Genomic DNA, 17,601 nt, shown 5'->3' with positions numbered 1-17,601 from the left:
GGTTTGGGGGTTTTGCCAAATAAGTTTTATATTTGCAATACTTCCACTGATGGATACAGCAGATGAAAAGAGAATAAGAAGGAAAAGATGAGCTTTTTAACATCATGTTCCTCATTATAAAAATCTTTGAGTGGTACGGTTTGATATTTTAAAAACTCAGTTTACTCTTTTTCACCATAGAATTCTTCCAGACTTTAAATATGGATGAGAAAAAAAGGTATCTTTTGTCTTAGGGGGAAAAAAAGACAAAATCAACTCTCTGTTTTTTTAATCAGAATGATGTATTCATAAAAATTCGTTCTAAGAACTTAAGAGTCTTATTTGTTATATATTGATATTTAAAAAAAAAATATATATATATATATATAAGACTGATGTTTGTATTTCTTTAACATTTTGCTGTTTATTCTAATTTTTTTCTAGTTTTTATTTTTAAAAATTATAATACAAGTTATCTTTCATAACACATATAGATATTTCTTAGTAGAACAAAGTGGGTTTTTACCTGGAGTTTAGATAATATTTTTTGTAATTATCTTTTTTTTTAATTTTTTTAATGTTTATTTTTGAGACAGACAGAGTGTTAGTGGGGAGGGGAAGAGAGAGAGAGACAGAGACACAGAATCCCAAGCAGGCTCCAGGCTCTGAGCTATCAGCACAGGGCCCGACACGGGGCTCAAACTCACGAACGACGAGATCATGACCTGAGCAGAAGTCGGATGCTTAACCAACTAAGTCACCCAGGGGCCCCAAAATGTCTTATTTTTTATAGTTATTATCATCTTCATTTCACAGACAAAGAGACTGAGGCATAGAGAGGTTTAAGTAAGCTTTCCAAAATCACACAATTGGTAAATGACAGGTCTGATTCGAGAACCTATGTATTTATGTGATAATATATTAAGCATTTTCTTTCTTTTTTGTTAAGTTTTTGTTTTGTTTTGTTTTTGTTTTTGTCTGTTTGAGAGAGAGAAAGAGTGAGCAGGGGAGGGGCAGAGAGAGAGAGAGAGAGAGAGAGAGAATCCCAAGCAAGCTTGCACTGACAGGAACCCTGAAATCATGACCTGAGCCAAAATCAAGGCTTGGACGATTAACCCCACTGACCCATCCAGGGACCCACTAAGCACTTTCATAAGCATTTTATTTGATCCTGTTCCATAAGTTATTCCGGTACTATTATTTCCTTTATACATGGTTTAGGACAGAGTTTATGTGTGTTTTTTCTCGGGTTGCATAACTAGGAAGTAGAGTCAGTGAACCTAGAATCTCCAAATTTTGGAGTACTAATCTAGTGCTGCAGTTGTACATTAAAAAAAAAAAGATATTATGCTGAAATTGTAGAGTTCATAGGAGTAAAGGGGCTTCCCTAGAGTCAAGGTGGCATCTCCAAAGCATGAAGTACAAACAGAATGAAACTGACGTGCTTGGGAAAGCAGACAAGTCAACTGTCTGGAAACCCTCACTGGGCAGAAACTGAATCCACAGCACTTTTTGCCAGTTTTTTTACTGGAGAAATGAAATAATAAAAATATATAACATTTATTAAGCACTTACTCAGTGCTTGGAACTATTTTAAGTGTTTTGCTTGTATTAACCCATTTAATCCTTGCAACAGTGATCTTGTGTCACACAGCAAAATAAGTGCAAATCCAAGCATTCTGTTTCACGAGACTGAGCTCCTAACCAGTCTGCTTTAGGGAGAGAAGGTCGGCTGTATGTGCAGGATGTTCTAAATGGGAAGTGGCCAGAAACAGGGGAAGCAGTTTGCTTGTGGGAAAACATATTCAAAATGAGTTTCTAAGACATGTAATAGACAGCAATTTTTAAAAGTGTTCCACGTAACATTTTTAGACAACTCTATAATGCATTTATTCAAAATCCCTCACTATAAATGTTTGCTAATTTCACTAACAAAAATGATCCATTTTGATTATGTGCCTTAGGTAGTCCCCAGGATTCATAGATATTTAGAGCTGGAGGACATTGCAGAGATGTCCTAATTTAATTCTGTCTATGACAGAAAAAGAAACAGAGAATTCCTCTTCCTTCTATCATGCTTCCTCTCCCAGTTTCATTGACATTTATCTCATCTCCTGGCTAAACTTCACAGAGAATGCAGACCTTGCTGCCCTTTAGAAGTTACTACGATGTACGTACAACATAGAAAGCATGAGATAGAGTTATTATTATAGGTTTACGGAGGATTATTGAATCACTAGGTTAAGTTACTTTACAAACTAATCACAGATCTGTATCCAATGGATAGGTATGTATCCGTCCAGGGGTTCTGGGAGAGAGATGTTAAGATGGACTTCTATGAGCTTTATAGGGGAAAATGCAGAGAGAGGAAAGAGGCGGGAAGAACAGAAGCAGTCAGGCTGCACCTCTTGCTGGGATGTCTGTCAGCGTCTGTGAAGAGGTGGAGGGAAAGAGAACAGTGGAGGAGGAGGAGCTTCAGCCAGCAGCGCAGCTCTGCGGGTCTCCCCTGGGGGTCCCGCAAGTGGTGGGGAGCCCCAGAGTGAAGACTGCCTTAGAGGAGTCCTGCACTGAGCAGGGAGGGCCTGGCTCCAGTCCCCTTGTAGTGTTTAGTCATGGAGGGGAGGGTGGCCCGTGCATGAAGGCTGCGGTGGGTCCTGAAGGTGCAGCAGCTGGAGGCTGTCTGCCCGCTGCAAATTTGGCAGCGGGAAGATGCGAGCAGGCACTCCCGTGCCTGCCACAGTGGTGTAAACAGTTTGCTGGTAGTAAAGAATAAAGAGCTTGCAGCAGTTTATATTATGAGGATGCCACCCTACCACACTCGGAGCTCTTATTTTCAGATGCTTAGAAAACTTCTTACAGCCCATCTGCCATGTCTCTTTATTTGCATCATTTAGCTCTCCCTAAAACTGCATTATTTTCAAGAAATCCTTCCAAACTTAGATTTTGATCAGGCTGAACATTTGATAATGGCATCTGGAGAGGTGATAGTATTCAAATAATCACACTCTCTCTTCTAAGCTCTTTAGATACATCGCTCATTCATTTGTTCAATCAGCATTTACTACAAGGGCAATATATGTTAAAATATGAGCATGTGAAAGGCCTTGTTCCGGAAGCTGTGTGTATTTTAGAGTCTAGGGATTAGGATGCTTATGGAGTTTGTTAGCATATGAGGCTGGAGGTGTAGGCAAGGAACAGGATCTTCAATGGCTTTACCTGCTCTGCTACAGAATTTGCATTTTACCTTAAAAGTGATGGAGAGGGGTGCCTGGGTGGCTTGGTCGGTTAAGCGTCCGACTTCGGCTCAGGTCATGATCTCACGGTCCGTGAGTTCGAGCCCCGAGTTGGGCTCTGTGCTGACAGCTCAGAGCCTGGAGCCTGTTTCAGATTCTGTGTCTCCCTCTCTCTCTGCCCCTCCCCTGTTCATGCTCTGTCTCTCTCTGTCTCAAAAATAAATACACGTTAAAAAAAAATTAAAAAGGGGCGCCTGGGTGGCGCAGTCGGTTAAGCGTCCGACTTCAGCCAGGTCACGATCTCGCCGTCCGTGAGTTCGAGCCCCGCGTCGGGCTCTGGGCTGATGGCTCAGAGCCTGGAGCCTGTTTCCAGTTCTGTGTCTCCCTCTCTCTCTGCCCCTCCCCCATTCATGCCCTGTCTCTCTCTGTCCCAAAAATAAATAAACGTTGAAAAAAAAAAATTAAAAAAAAAAATTAAAAAAAAAAAAGTGATGGAGAGCCCTGCAAAACTTTTATGCATGACAACAGCATGATCAAATTGATGGTTTAGAAGGAATATTCTACTGGCCAGATAAAAGATAGGAAAGACATGCAAATAAAGACCAATTAGGATTTTCTAATTGTAATCCAGAAGAGAAATGAAGACATGAACTAAAAAACACTTAAAACAGTTTGGTGATTAATTGGATAGTGAATGATGAGGTGAGGGAGAAGACAAGATGATTTCGTATTTGTGTTCTCTATCCTTGCTACTCGAAACATGGTCTGGAATCAGCCAGCATCAGCATCACTGGAAGCTCATAAGGAAAGCACCATCTCAGGGCACCTGGGTGGCTCAGTGTCCAACTCTTGATTTTGGCTCAGATCATGATCCCAGCGCCATGGGATTGAACCCCATGTCGAGCCCTGCACCAAGCTCCGTGTTGAGTCTAGAGCCTGCTTAAGGTTCTCTCTCTCTCTCTCTCTCTCTCTCTCTCTCTCTTTCTCTCTGTCTCTGTCTCTCTGCCCTCTCCCCTACACCCTTCTAAAATAAAATAAAATAAATTTAAAAAAAGAAAAGCACAGTTTCAGCCCCCACTCTAGACCGACTGAATCAGAAACTTCTTTTCCAAAAGATTCCCAAGTGGTTTGAATGAGCATTGAAGTTAGAGAAGCACTGGTCTAGCTCAAGGGTCAGTAGACTTTTTCTGTAAAGGGCTAGATAATAAATATTTTAGGCTGTGTGTGTAGACAGCCTCTGTGCTCTTACTCAACTTGGCTATTGTAGCATAAAAGCAGCCATAGATAATACACAAATGAATGTGGCTGTGCTCCAATACAACTTTACTTATGGACACCAAATTTTGAATTTTACATAATTTCTACGTGTCAAAAATCTTCTTTTGACTTTTTGCAACCATGAAGCAAATGTGAAAACATTCTAAGCTCCTGAGGTATACAAAAACTGGTAGCAGACCAGGTTTGACTCCCGGACTATTTTTAGGTGAGTAAGTGATGAGACATTCACAAAGGTAGGAGAGCAATTTTTTGGTGGTATGTGTTAAAAAAAAAAAAAAAAAAAAAAAAAAAAAAACAACGAAGAAAACGAAAAAAAAAACATTTGAATAACTCTAGATATTGAAAGATAATTAAGCTTGTTTAGAAAGCTTTTAGGGCACCTGGGTGGCCTAGTGGGTTAAGCATCCGACTTCAGCTCAGGTCTGATCTCAACTTTTGTCACTTTGAGCCCTATACTGGGCTTTGTGCTGACAGCTCGGAGCCTGGAGCCTGCTTCGGATTCTGTATCTCCCTCTCTCTCTGCTCCTCCCCCGCGCATGCTCTGTCTTCTCTCTCTCAGAAATAAATCAACATTAAAAAAAAAATTAGGAATCTTTTATAATTTCATTCAGGGAAATCTGACCTGTTCACTATGTTCCTCTGATAACTTCTGGTGTATCCAATGAGTTTCTTTGCAGTAAGCCTACAGAAAACCAGTCCAGGATGTTTCGCAAAGTTCTGCACTCAAGTAGTGTTTGATTGATGCCATTGAAAGAGAGTATCTTATCTTACTAATTGGAAATTTCAAGCACCCTTATAGGCACTGTCTGTTTTTACACTAACGCAGGGAATTCTGTTTACACTGTATGAAGCAGGAAGCCACATTTTAGGTAAAAGCAGAGTAACTATGACTGAATTTATCAGCTTTTCCATGCCGATGTTAGTTATGGTGTGTTAATGCCTGGCCTTTTCTTCTTTTTCTCTTCCACCCCCCAGCTTTCTCCATCTCCGGTGAAAACAGCCAAGTGGTAATGATTGCCATTTCAGCGGCAGTGGCCATTATTCTCCTCACAGTGGTCACCTACGTTTTGATAGGGAGGTGAGTTTGCGGTCTCTTTTACAGCCACTCATTATTGCTCTGCTCGCTCCCCTGAATTGCGGCTACAATCTGAAGACTGTGGTCAATGAAGTATTTTAACAACTAAGAATGTCTCTGCTTGTATCTATTCTTTCTTCCCTTCCCTTTCTTTTGTTTCTCCATCTTTAGTTTTGATTTTCTTTTTTTTTTTCCATGAAATTCCTGCCCCACTTTTCAACCTCATACCGCTTCTCCCTTTTGACCTCATTTGCGGTTTTTAGTCTCTTTTTCCAATTGTTCTCTCACTCTTGAAATACACCCCAGATTTCCCTGCCACTTTCTCACCCAGAACACTGGTAAGGCAGCACAGCACTAATCGCCGACAATGGAGACTTTACCCTTCATTCATTCTAACAGCAGTTGTTAAAAAAAAATACTATAAACACTTTCTAAGGCCATTATAAAAACTGAACTGAAGGGGTCTGCACAGTGGGGAAGCAACTCTGCATATCTCCTCATTAGGCAGCTTTCCAGAGTCCCCAGAGAAAGAGGCTTTCTATAAAGGATTTAGAAAATATGAAGTCATTAAACTTTCACTAAAGCATTTAATTGTTTGAGGAAAATGCCTTATTTTTGTGTGTGTGTGTGTGCTTTGCACATTCTGAGCATAGATAATTGCTTTCATATATTTTCCTTCTGTGTTCTCTTCCCCTGACTTCCCTCCAGGTTCTGTGGCTATAACAAGTCAAAACATGGTGCTGATGAAAAAAGACTTCATTTTGGGAATGGACATTGTAAGTGCCTAAGCTGTTTTGGTGCTTTGGTTTCGCCATTCTAGTTTTAGCCTTATTGATACATAATTGGATAACTTGCCCACAAAGCAGAGAATGCAAAAGGAGTTTTAGGAAAGAATTGAGCAGATTAAATTAATTTAAAATGGGGAAGGAAATTCATGGCTCTGCATGAAGTAATTTTTGCATGGTCACATTTCAGCATCCTTCAGCAAAGTGAAGGATAACCTATGGTTTATAGCCAAATAATGTACATGATGGGGAGTATGTACTCTAGTCAGCTCTGCGTAGCTGAAAGGCAAAGCGTATCTTCCATTTCCTTATTTCTCGTCCTTCGCTAAAATCTAAATAGGAACCTTGTCCCTTTCCGAACTCCCAAATAAATATAAACAGCCTCTGTTTATGTGAAACGCCGTAGTCTATTTTGTCAACCAACCAGGAGAGAGCCTTTAAAATAAACTGTTTATTTTGGAGTTACACGATACCTAACTGGTCGGAAAGCCAGCACTTTTCCCTCGAATGTTAATACCAAGCAATTTCGTCTCCTTTTAATATTTTCTAAAGGAAATACTCTTTTGGGAAGCAAAGTGTTTATATCTAATAAGAGGACTGACTTTTTTTTTTTCTTCTTCTGGCAAAACAAATCATCCCAGGCATTTTGATTTTCCAAACGATGTGGCAATTACTAATCAGTGGACTCAAAGGGAATAGCATGTTCTTATGGAAATTAGTGCAGACTAAACTCATACTTTCGTGCTCTCAGATCGTCTCAATATGACTGACGTAGTCTTGTAAGCATCACTTTCTTTGATTCGCTATTGCCTTGTAAAATTATTTTCAGTTCAGCGTGATACTTCATATCCGTCATTGGTTTTGCATCTAAAAACTATAGCTCCCCTTATAACTCAAGTAACAGCTTGATTACCTGTTGCTAACATGCAGGAGGCACACAGTAGCTTGCAAAAAAAGAAAAAGAGAATGTGTTCCAAAATGTAAACTGATGTGAGCTGGACACAGTGATAGAGTTTACAAAGGGCATGGTTTGTTCTATCCTTCTCATTGTAGTCATCACAGAATAATTCACAAAAGCCAAAGCGCTACCTTCCTCATGGCAACATCTCATCATTTTAGATTACTTTAAGAGAATGAATGAACAAATTGCAGGAGGCTTATATAGCTTTTTTCATGGTCCCCCCCAGAAACACTGAGTCACAGCTGCCATGCATAAATTAGAGCAGTCACATTCCTGTGGATTAAACTGTTCCTAATTTGAGTTGGATAGTCAATGTAAATATTGTCTTTAGAGTAAAACAGTACTGATTTGGGTCTTTTAATATCGGAATTGTAAATCTCATGAATTTGGAACAATGATAAATTTCTGTGTCTCAATGGTAAGCACGTTCCTCTATCACTCCAGTCTGTTTTAGCTCTTGTTTTTTCTGGTGGAATTGGTTGAAACTTTAATTTTCTTCAAATGTACAATGTCTTTATGATAGACAAACAAAAAAGAAATGCATTTTATCCTAGCTGTAAGGGCATAAAATAACTTATATGCATGTCATAAACTTTCTGCGTCTTAGTGCTACAGCTGGTTTATTTCAGACCATTTATTTGGTATTACTTTAAAAAGTTCTAGCTATGAACTATTCCCTCCAGTCTTGTTACAAATCCTATAATATTGCTTCAAAAGGAAAGAAATGTGTTTCACCTCCTAAGATCCTGTCCCCTTGCCCTCTCTGGCTAGGCCTTTTTATTTTTTGCTATCCTTAGGGCAACTCATGCTGGTAAAATGGAAATGTAAATTATTGTGTTTGCACAGAACGAGCTGTAAAGTAGTACAGCTTAACACGTGTGCATGTGTTTATTATCTGGTTTTCTTGACACAGCCCAGTTACTCTGTATGTTGCCCTTAATTATTGGTGTGAAGGGATTATGTGCCTTGTATCCTGCATCACCTGATTCCTGGCACTTCTGGGGTCAGCAGTTAAAAGTCAGCAGCCAACGCTCCCACAGTGAACAGGCCATTTAACTTGGGGATGTGTGTGTTTATATTTGTATTGTTTCCCAAATTTCGTGTGGATAGAAAAGCAATTTATATGATTTTATTTAATTGCAATGAATTCGATTTTAGTAGGGAAAGGCGACTGAATTTTCAGATTATTTAGTGATACATATACTCTCTAGGGCTGACAGGTATAGAAGGGTCACTCTAAAGCACAATTCAAGGCTGTTTAACGCTAGTATTTATTTAAAATGTTAGACATTGTTTCTGACAACTCACTTTATAATGGTCTTTGTAAATTCTGATACTAGTAAATTGCTTCCAAATTGATTTCCTTAAGTTCAGCAAGGTTAACACATTTGTAATTGTTTACAAGAAAATTTTTCATTTTTTTAAAAATAATTTTTACCTTACTTAAAAATTTTGCTAATGTTTATTTATTTTTGAGAGAGTGGGGGGAGGGCAGAAAGAGAGGGAGACACAGAATCTGAAGCAGGCTCCAGGCTCTGAGCTGTCAGCACAGAGCCCAATGCAGGGCTTGAACCCAGGAACCATGAGATCATGACCTGAGCCAAAGTCGGACACTGAACTGACTGAGCCACCCAGGTGCCCCAATTTTTACCTTATTTTTTTTACTTGAAAAGGAATACTAAATTTCCTTATCTTCTGGTCCTTTACTGTACAATTACTAGAGATAAATCAAAACTGGATGATCATATATCCCAGTCTCCCTTTGATGTGAGCTTTTATTAAAATGTAACTAAACTTATTATACAAAAAGATTCCGGCAGAACTTTATTCCCTAACATATTTTAGTAAGTCTACAGTTACTTTTGCTGTTTTCCTTACTCTTAAGCAAGAAAAGTATCATAGCTTTCCTTAATCTGTTTGCTTATTTTAAGGGTAAAGTGTTTTAGTACTGATAATATTAGAAATAGTTTTAGTGAAATAATAAATTATAATAGACCACTGAACTAAAGAGTGACTCTGCCATGTGTTTTTATAGGAAGCAATGATGTTTACAATAATGGCAGAAGCTTGCAAACTGATCTGGGAGCTCAAAAGGAATGGACATTTCTGGCTCAAATCCTGTCTCCAGAAACCTCAATCGTATTAATAATTTGAATAAACATTCTTAACATCAAAATACATACAATGTCCGTAATCTCTATCATTTATTGAGCATTAACACCATAACAGGCACTTGTGCCGAGCACTTGAATAACAAGTATTCAAGAGCTTTCGTTCTCTGACACCTAGCTAATTCTTTTTGCTGAGCTGTTCAGAATAGAAAAGCTTCAAAAGTTCTTACTTCAAAAGCTGCTCTACTCACAGTTTACCCAAAGCAAGAGCAAAGGACTTGTCATTTCCCCAGTTCTGTGGAGGTAACCTTCAAATTGGTGTCTTCTCGATAATCTGCACTTGGCCTCAGGATGGAGAGGCTGTTGCATTGCATGCAGTGCCAATGTCAACACAGGCCAAGTAGGAGGAGCTTTAGCCTTTCTTCTCCATTTGCTTCCTGACCCTCCCATTTCTATTCTAGAGTCTCAAAAATCATCTGGAGAAGTAACTGAGGAAAATTGAATTTTTACTTCCCAACCACCACTTATTTTTTTATAATCCATTTATTCTTATGCCTCTATTTCATCTCTTGAAACCTTTATGGATACTTTGTAGGAACAAAACTTATTATGTGGTGTAACCAGGGAATTCATGAAGATGTCCTGTATGTCAATGAACTGATCATTTCTCAGCCCGAACCATGAAATGCTGGACCCGTTGGCCTACTGTCCATCGTGCTGAAGGCTCTCTGGAATAATTGCTGTCATCAGTCTCTACATCCATTTCATGCAAACTACAAAATGAGTCAGAGACCTCTTTGGTCATCACTGAATGTTCAGTTGCAATTTGCCATTAAGATGCTTTCATTATAAAGGGATACTGTAAAAGATAACATCTGATTTTACTTGTTACTTTAGGATAAAAAATATCCTTCAATAATATAGGGTCATAAATGAAAAAACAATCACTATTATGCATTCCTGCCCCTTGCTAAAACAATATTTTTTACCAATTTTAAAAAAAATTACCAAAATTAAAAACAAAAATCTATCATATAAATACATATACTATATCTTTTAGTGTTAGATCATGTTTATGTACTTTAATAGATCCTAAGTTCCCTTTTATAAAAATTTAGTTTTAAGGGTGACTGGTTGACTCAGTTGGTAGAACATACGACTTGATCTCTCCGGGTCATGAGTTTAAGCCCCACATTGGGCATAAAGCTTACTTAAAAAATTAGTTTTACTGTAGAGAAATTTAGTTTATTAAACATTCCAAATTATTTCTAATATGACTTATTTTTTCCAAATAATAGAAATCTCATTAATATTAAATCAAATCCAAAATGATTCTCCTATATCTTTTATCCATGCTATTTTAATTATAGAACATCACAAAAAATTTTCACCTTCAGAATTATTAAATAAATATACATATTATGAAGGAGGTTTATATTTAATAGGCTAAAAATGTAATTTATGTTTGGGATTTAGCTTTTTGGCACCATTATTAAAATATAGAGAATTTATATTGCCTTTATGCTGAAAAGCTACACAGTAAGATTTCAGTAATTTTATATTATGTTAGTATATTCATATAATACCCATATCATATATGCATATCCTCACAGGTTTAAGTATATCTATAATTACAAGGGCTGAGTTTGATTGTGAATGTTACTAAGAGCAGAATAGTGTCAGACAAAAGGCATGCCATTTTATATCCTTTAATTAACTTATCTATAATTTTAGTCACTGTACTGCCTTTTGAAAATATTTCCCAAACTTTGATTTATTGTCAGATGTGGCATTTTCATAAATACTTGTTTACGGCACTATTTGTAGAATCATAAATGTGTCATAGCGTGCACTCACTACGGCTGATGGTATAATTACTGGATCTACTCAATCTTCTCCTTGAGATTCCCCTTTTTGAATGTTCATTTTCCTTGTAGTGTTTTTGCTGAGAAAGTTCATTGTGGTTCCTCTTTGTTTCATTATGGGGAATTGTGTTTCTTAAATCGTTCAATGCATAGTCCAACCTCTCTGCCAATTGCAGAATAAACTAACAGTTGGTTCACTTTATGGTAATAGGGATATTTTTTCACTAATAATATGGTTATAAAATTTTCTCAGTAAAGTTTTTATAAATCAGTTTTTACAATAATGCCTTTCTTCCTTCCCTTAAACAGTAAAACTTCCAGGTCTCAGGACTTATGTTGACCCACACACATACGAAGACCCTACCCAAGCGGTTCATGAGTTTGCTAAGGAACTGGATGCCACCAACATATCCATTGACAAAGTTGTTGGAGCAGGTAACCACCACAGTAACCCCACTCTCTATCTACATGTTAATTACAAGTTTGCAACTATGAATAAGAATGCTGCCTAAGAATGTGCAATTTCTCAAGCCTAAGTTATACTGCTGTGAAAAGGGACATTTTTCTGATTTCAACATCAAAGGCAGGCAATAAATAAATGAAGGAGCATTTAATGGAATGTAATGATTTCAAAGGTGCCAGACTTGCAGACTCACAGACCATGGCCAGCTTTTTATTTATTGAATTTCAGAGGCGGCAGCCTCAATAGCTCAGTCTTCCCCTGACTATGCCGATCATGTGTCACAAAGCCTATTTGACTAAACAGGGATAACAGGATAAAAGTGCGTCTTACTTTAAACAAGCTCACTAAGTGAAAATTTTGAGTTTGTAAAACAGGCAATTTTAGAATCCTCTTTGGAATTACAGTAAAAAGGCGACACAAAGTAAAATCATCAATGACGCATTTTACACAAACTTCCTCAAAACTATTTTGAGTGGATAGTTTAAATAACATAAAGTGCTCCATTTTAATACTTGCCTATAACTTTATATAGTTTAAATTTTTGTCGAAGTTTGTTTTCATATAGATACATCTTCAATCTAATCATTAATGGACTCAATTATAATCCCATTAACAAACAGCTCTGGAGTGACTGTGAATAGCAGTTGCGTTTTTCCAATAAAAGTTACAGATACTTATAAAATAACACTATTTTTACATTTACACATAAACACAGGGACATCCACTGACATTCAGTGTGCATTTGATTAAAACTACTACTCAAAAGTGAAAATAAACAATCTTGTACAATAGTTCTGCTCCACCATCTCGTTCTTCAATATTATTTTAAAAACAAATGCAAAGTAGTTATGTTGATGTGGGAAATAGAAGGCCTGAGAAACCAGCTCATTGAATAGTGAGTAGCATCAGATCATGTTTCCTTCAAGTACTATATTTATGACGGATGCTTCTTTACACAAATGTGCATATAATTTTCTCTGTTTTTCTATACAACAAAGCAGTATTTAGAAAGGTAGCAGTATTTATTATTCAAGCAGGAAAATCTGAGTAATTCATATTATCTAAATGAAATGATAATTTAGTAAATCTTCTCTAACTTTATTAGTATTTCAGCCTGCTAAAACTCACCTGTGCAGGTGATATTCTAATATGAAACTAGTAATTCATAAAAGGAAAATAAAGCATGCGCTTCTTTTTCCACAATTAAGACTTAAGAATACACACATTCATCATATATCTGTGCTTAATCCAGTGAACACAAATAAATATCAGTTACTCTCTTTCATTTGTACACTTCTGCTTTGTAAACTGCTCTGTGGTGCACGTGGTTCTTGTAGCTCTGGTGTTACTATTGTCCCACAAGAGTGCACTGTTCTCCAGCATGGAAACCTCAGGAGCATACGTAGCACAAAGACTTTGCACAATCAAACGATATGAGAAGGAGAAACTCATTTATGCTCAGCCAGTATCTAGAGGCCAGACAGACACATGGGGACCTTGAACTTTGGGACCCTTTCCACTAGTAAAAGCTTATCTAGAGAGATGTTACTGATAACGCTAGAACACAGTGGTGTGAGACAAGACTCACTCATTAATAATGGTATCTGAGGGGCGTCTGCGTGGCTCAGTAGGTCGAGTGTCCTACTTTGGCTCCGATCATGATCTCACAGTTTGTGAGTTCAAGCCCCGCTTTGAGCTCTGTGCTGACAGCTCAGAGACTGGAGCCTGCTTCAGATTCTGTGTCTTTCTCTTTCTCTGCCCCTCCCCTGCTCTCTCTCCCTCTCTCTCTCTCTCTCTCTCAAATAAACCTTACAAAATGGTATCTGATAAATAAAACAAAAGGAAAGGCTACTTACACTGAATCATTGAACAATCAGTCCCTGATGCTCATGAAAGATCAGGACAGATCAACTTTGTTCATTTCTTTCTTCAAACATATTTGTAAAAAATGTGCTCCATTTTCAGGATTTTGCAGCCAATATCCTCATTTTCCTTATTTTCCTTTTCCTAAGGACAATAAAACTATGCCTGTTTTGTTTGCAAACAAGTATATCTTCAAGGTTGATTATTCTTCTCCTGGAAGATATAATATTGTATGCATCCAATTCTAGTCTGTCTTGATTAGCCTTTCAAGGGTAGAATATGAAATCAAGATTTTGAAAGCTATCAATTTTTCTTAACATTTTCTTTTGCAAAATATAAAATATCTACAAAAGTAGCTGAAATTGTCTAATAGTATAATGGATAGTATAGTATAATACTACCCATTTCCACAACTACTCCAATAACAACCTATTCATGGCAAGCCTTCTTGCATTTATACACTTACTCATTTCCTATATCCTTTAAAAATTTTTAAAGTAATGTTGTGCATAAAAAATTTATAATTATACTAAAATGATTAGCAGTTATCTTCCATTGTTAAAAGGCTGAATCTTGTGGTCAATGACAGAACTTTCACAGTCAAATATGAAGAAAGACCCTATTTGTGTGGGCTAATTCTCTAATTTTCTGTCAGAGGTTTCATACAGAAAAACAGGAATAACAGAAACTCTCATTTATACATTGGATAATCAGAAGAATTATACCAAATAACAAATAACAAATTTAAATAACAAAATTAAAATTAAGCCACAAATTAACTTTCTCAAAGTAGTAAATTTTTTAATAATGGAATGCACAATGACTAAAATTCCCAGTTTTACTCTTCAATCCAACCAGTATTTCAGGATTAAATACTGAAAATTTCTGAAAGTAGAATATATTTAACTCCTATGCTAGGCATTCACATGGTATTTAATTTTAGATAGTTATTGTCTCCATTTCTCTAGATGAGAAAACAAGATCTAAAAATCTGAATGACCTATAGGCACATGGTTATTCGTTGGGAAACCAAAATTTGAATCCTTTTTTTTTCCAATTTCAAACTCCATATTAGACACTGATAATTACACTAGTGCCTTCTTCTAACATTTTTGTGAGGATTAATTGAGATAATTTATGACCAGTGCTTAGTTGACACATCAAAATTGTTCAATATGTATTTTCATTATGCTTCTTTTATTAAAAGAGTAGGAGAATGGAATGTGAAGCGAGGGAAGAGTATCATTCTACTTAAACACAAGTAGATTTTTTCTTCTATTTTAGATGAAATGAGTGTAAGAAATTTTATTTTGAACAGTTTTGTGTTGTGCATCTTAAATCAGAATATAGTGTACCCAGTCCCATAAAACATACTTTATTTCAAAGGACAAATGAAAACTACTGCAGTTATTGGATTAAACAATCAAGCAGTGCTTTCCAAGTGATCTTATAGTTGTGCTTTTACTTAGAAATGACAGGATCTAGGGGCGCCTGGGTGGCGCAGTCGGTTAAGCGTCCGACTTCAGCCAGGTCACCATCTCGCGGTCTGTGAGTTCGAGCCCCGCGTCGGGCTCTGGGCTGATGGCTCAGAGCCTGGAGCCTGTTTCCAGTTCTGTGTCTCCCTCTCCCTCTGCCCCTCCCCCGTTCATGCTCTCTCTCTCTCTCTGTCCCAAAAATAAATAAACGTTGAAAAAAAAAAATTTAAAAAAAAAAAAAAGAAATGACAGGATCTAAGGTTTTTGTTTTTTGTGTTCGTGTGTGTGTGTGTGTGTGTGTTTTCTTGTAGGTTCAGAGCAAATTGAATAAGACCATGTAAAATTTGGCTAGGTGGAAAGATCGGGCATTGCATTTGCCCAAATTTGTTAATTTTTCCAACACAGTTGTTGATTAGGAAGATAAATGAATTAATGTTTAACATTTCTATGTTTAGTATAACATCTTGGTGACCATTTCTAGTATTTATCGGATGAAATAATCACATTTCAGAGTTTGGGGGTTTTTAAAAATTAGCATTACTGAAACATTTTCTGAATTTTGAAGGTAGATATACATTTACATATGTCAGATATTTCCTTGAGAAGGAAAGGAACGCTAATTGACCCACTTGAAATTTGAACTCTTCCTCTGATCTCTCCAGTGAAGGACTTTTACAAAATGCTGCCCTTTACAAATACTTGTCCAGCATGACATTAACCTTGTTATCACCATCATCATCACAACCATCTCTTCTTAACATTAATACAGAACTTGACATTTTAAAAAGCATTTTTGTATTCACTCTTCAATGTGATCTAACTCTTTAGCAGTAGATAGATAGTTTATCCTTCTTAAGATGGGTCGGAACTCAAAGAAGAAAATAGTGGCTAACACATAGATTACACTATGCATCTTTACGTACATTAATTCATTTAATTACAAAAAAACCCTCATGAGTTAGATGCAATTGGTGTTCCCATGTTATAGATAAGGAGAGAAAGGTACAGAGAGGTTAAGACATTGGTTCAAGGGGCACCTGATTGGCTCAGTCAGTTGAGCACCCAACTGTTGATTTCAGTTCAGGTCATGATGTGAAGGTTCATGAGCCTGGAGCCTGCTTGGGATTCTCTCTCTCCCTCCCTCTCTCTGCCCCTCCCCCACACACATGCATCCTCTCTCTCTCAAAATAAGTAAATAAATATTTTAAGAAAAGATGCCAGTTCAAAATCACAGTAAGTGACAGAGGCAATTAGGCCCTAGAATCCATTCTGTGTCCTACAGCACTGTATTATCTGTCCTGCAATCTACTGACAAGTGACTTGTCACATTGAATAAGTGGTGATAACATCAAAATTTAATACATGGTCCATTGCAGCATATTGACTCATGATAACGGCAGAACTTTCTTTCAGAAAATAGAAATGTATTTATGGATGCTTTCTTATGGTTTGCTCAAAGTTAATGTTTATGCAGCATGAACTGGAGCTCTCTGGCAATGTTCCAATAGCCCAGTATAAGGAAAGGAAGTCTTAGTATTGCTTATAGATTCTAACAATGATTTACTTTGCATTACAATTCTCCTAATATTCACACTCTATAATGACATATTCTTCCTTGGATTTCAAAAGATCAATCAATGTTCTCAAGCTCTACCCCTGATTCTCCCTATAATCCTAAAGAACACTCTAGCCACAGATACTGCTATCTTCTCTGTATTCCTTCAAAGGGAAGAAATTAGACCTGCCTTATTTAGCATTATAACTCTGTGTTTTTCAGTATCGGTCATAGTGTTGCCAACTGATGGGTATTTATTTTTAAAATGTATAAATAACTGCTTTTGGACCTTATGTGACTTTGACAAGTTACAGCATAAGTCATGGTTTTGAAACAGTGACAAAAGTGGATTCCTGAGAAAGGGGTCAAGTCTGGGGAAGTTTAGAGCTTCCTGGAGAGAAGCAAGTCATTTGTAGTAATGCAGCTGGTAAATCAATAGGACAACCTGCTGCTTTTGTGGGTTGAACCACTTGCTTGAACAAAATATAGAGAAGAAGCATCTCACTTCTTGACAGCTTCTCTCTGGCTGAGCCATGGGGCATGGAGCTTGTACAAAAACTCACAGTGAGAAGGTTGGACCAAGAATCCTCTGCCATTCCACAGACAGCCTAACAATGAATTATGCAATTAATCCTTTTCAGAAAAATCTCTCATTTGGTATTAAAAAACATTTTTTAAAGTGTTGTACAAATCATATCTAGTAATCTGCACAATATTAGGAATTCCTCTCTGAACAAGGAGCATTCTATGCGTGGTACTACTTTGTGGCAATTACCATGACAAGCAGTGGGACAGAGAAATGAATGTAAAGGGCCTCTGCTCTCAGGAAGTTCAAAATAGGATGAAAGAGTTATGGGTAAATCTTCTCAATAACAATATATATGAAGATAGTGCCCAAACTAGTTCTAGGCAATTTTATACCAGTAGGGTTAGACTATTTAAATGTCACCAACATTCC

General features: G+C 37.2%; 1 protein-coding gene across 1 annotated transcript in view; it reads left to right on the top strand.

Annotated features, from left to right (window-relative positions):
• The window catches only part of EPHA3 (EPH receptor A3), a 352,910-nt gene that overhangs the window by 281,749 nt on the left and 53,560 nt on the right, over nucleotides 1–17,601 (top strand). Inside the window, exons 8-10 of the mRNA XM_047099501.1 lie at nucleotides 5,466–5,568; nucleotides 6,274–6,341; nucleotides 11,597–11,722. Coding sequence (XP_046955457.1) covers nucleotides 5,466–5,568; nucleotides 6,274–6,341; nucleotides 11,597–11,722 — 297 coding nt within the window. The remainder of the gene's footprint in view (nucleotides 1–5,465; nucleotides 5,569–6,273; nucleotides 6,342–11,596; nucleotides 11,723–17,601) is intronic.

The sequence above is a fragment of the Lynx rufus genome, unplaced genomic scaffold, assembly GCF_022079265.1.
Source record: "Lynx rufus isolate CCGP_SWC_20201006 ecotype Redwood Valley unplaced genomic scaffold, mLynRuf1.p SCAF_5, whole genome shotgun sequence".
NCBI lineage: Eukaryota > Metazoa > Chordata > Mammalia > Carnivora > Felidae > Lynx > Lynx rufus.
Note: the sequence above shows the minus strand (reverse complement) of the source record. Positions and strands in the feature narration are given on the sequence as shown.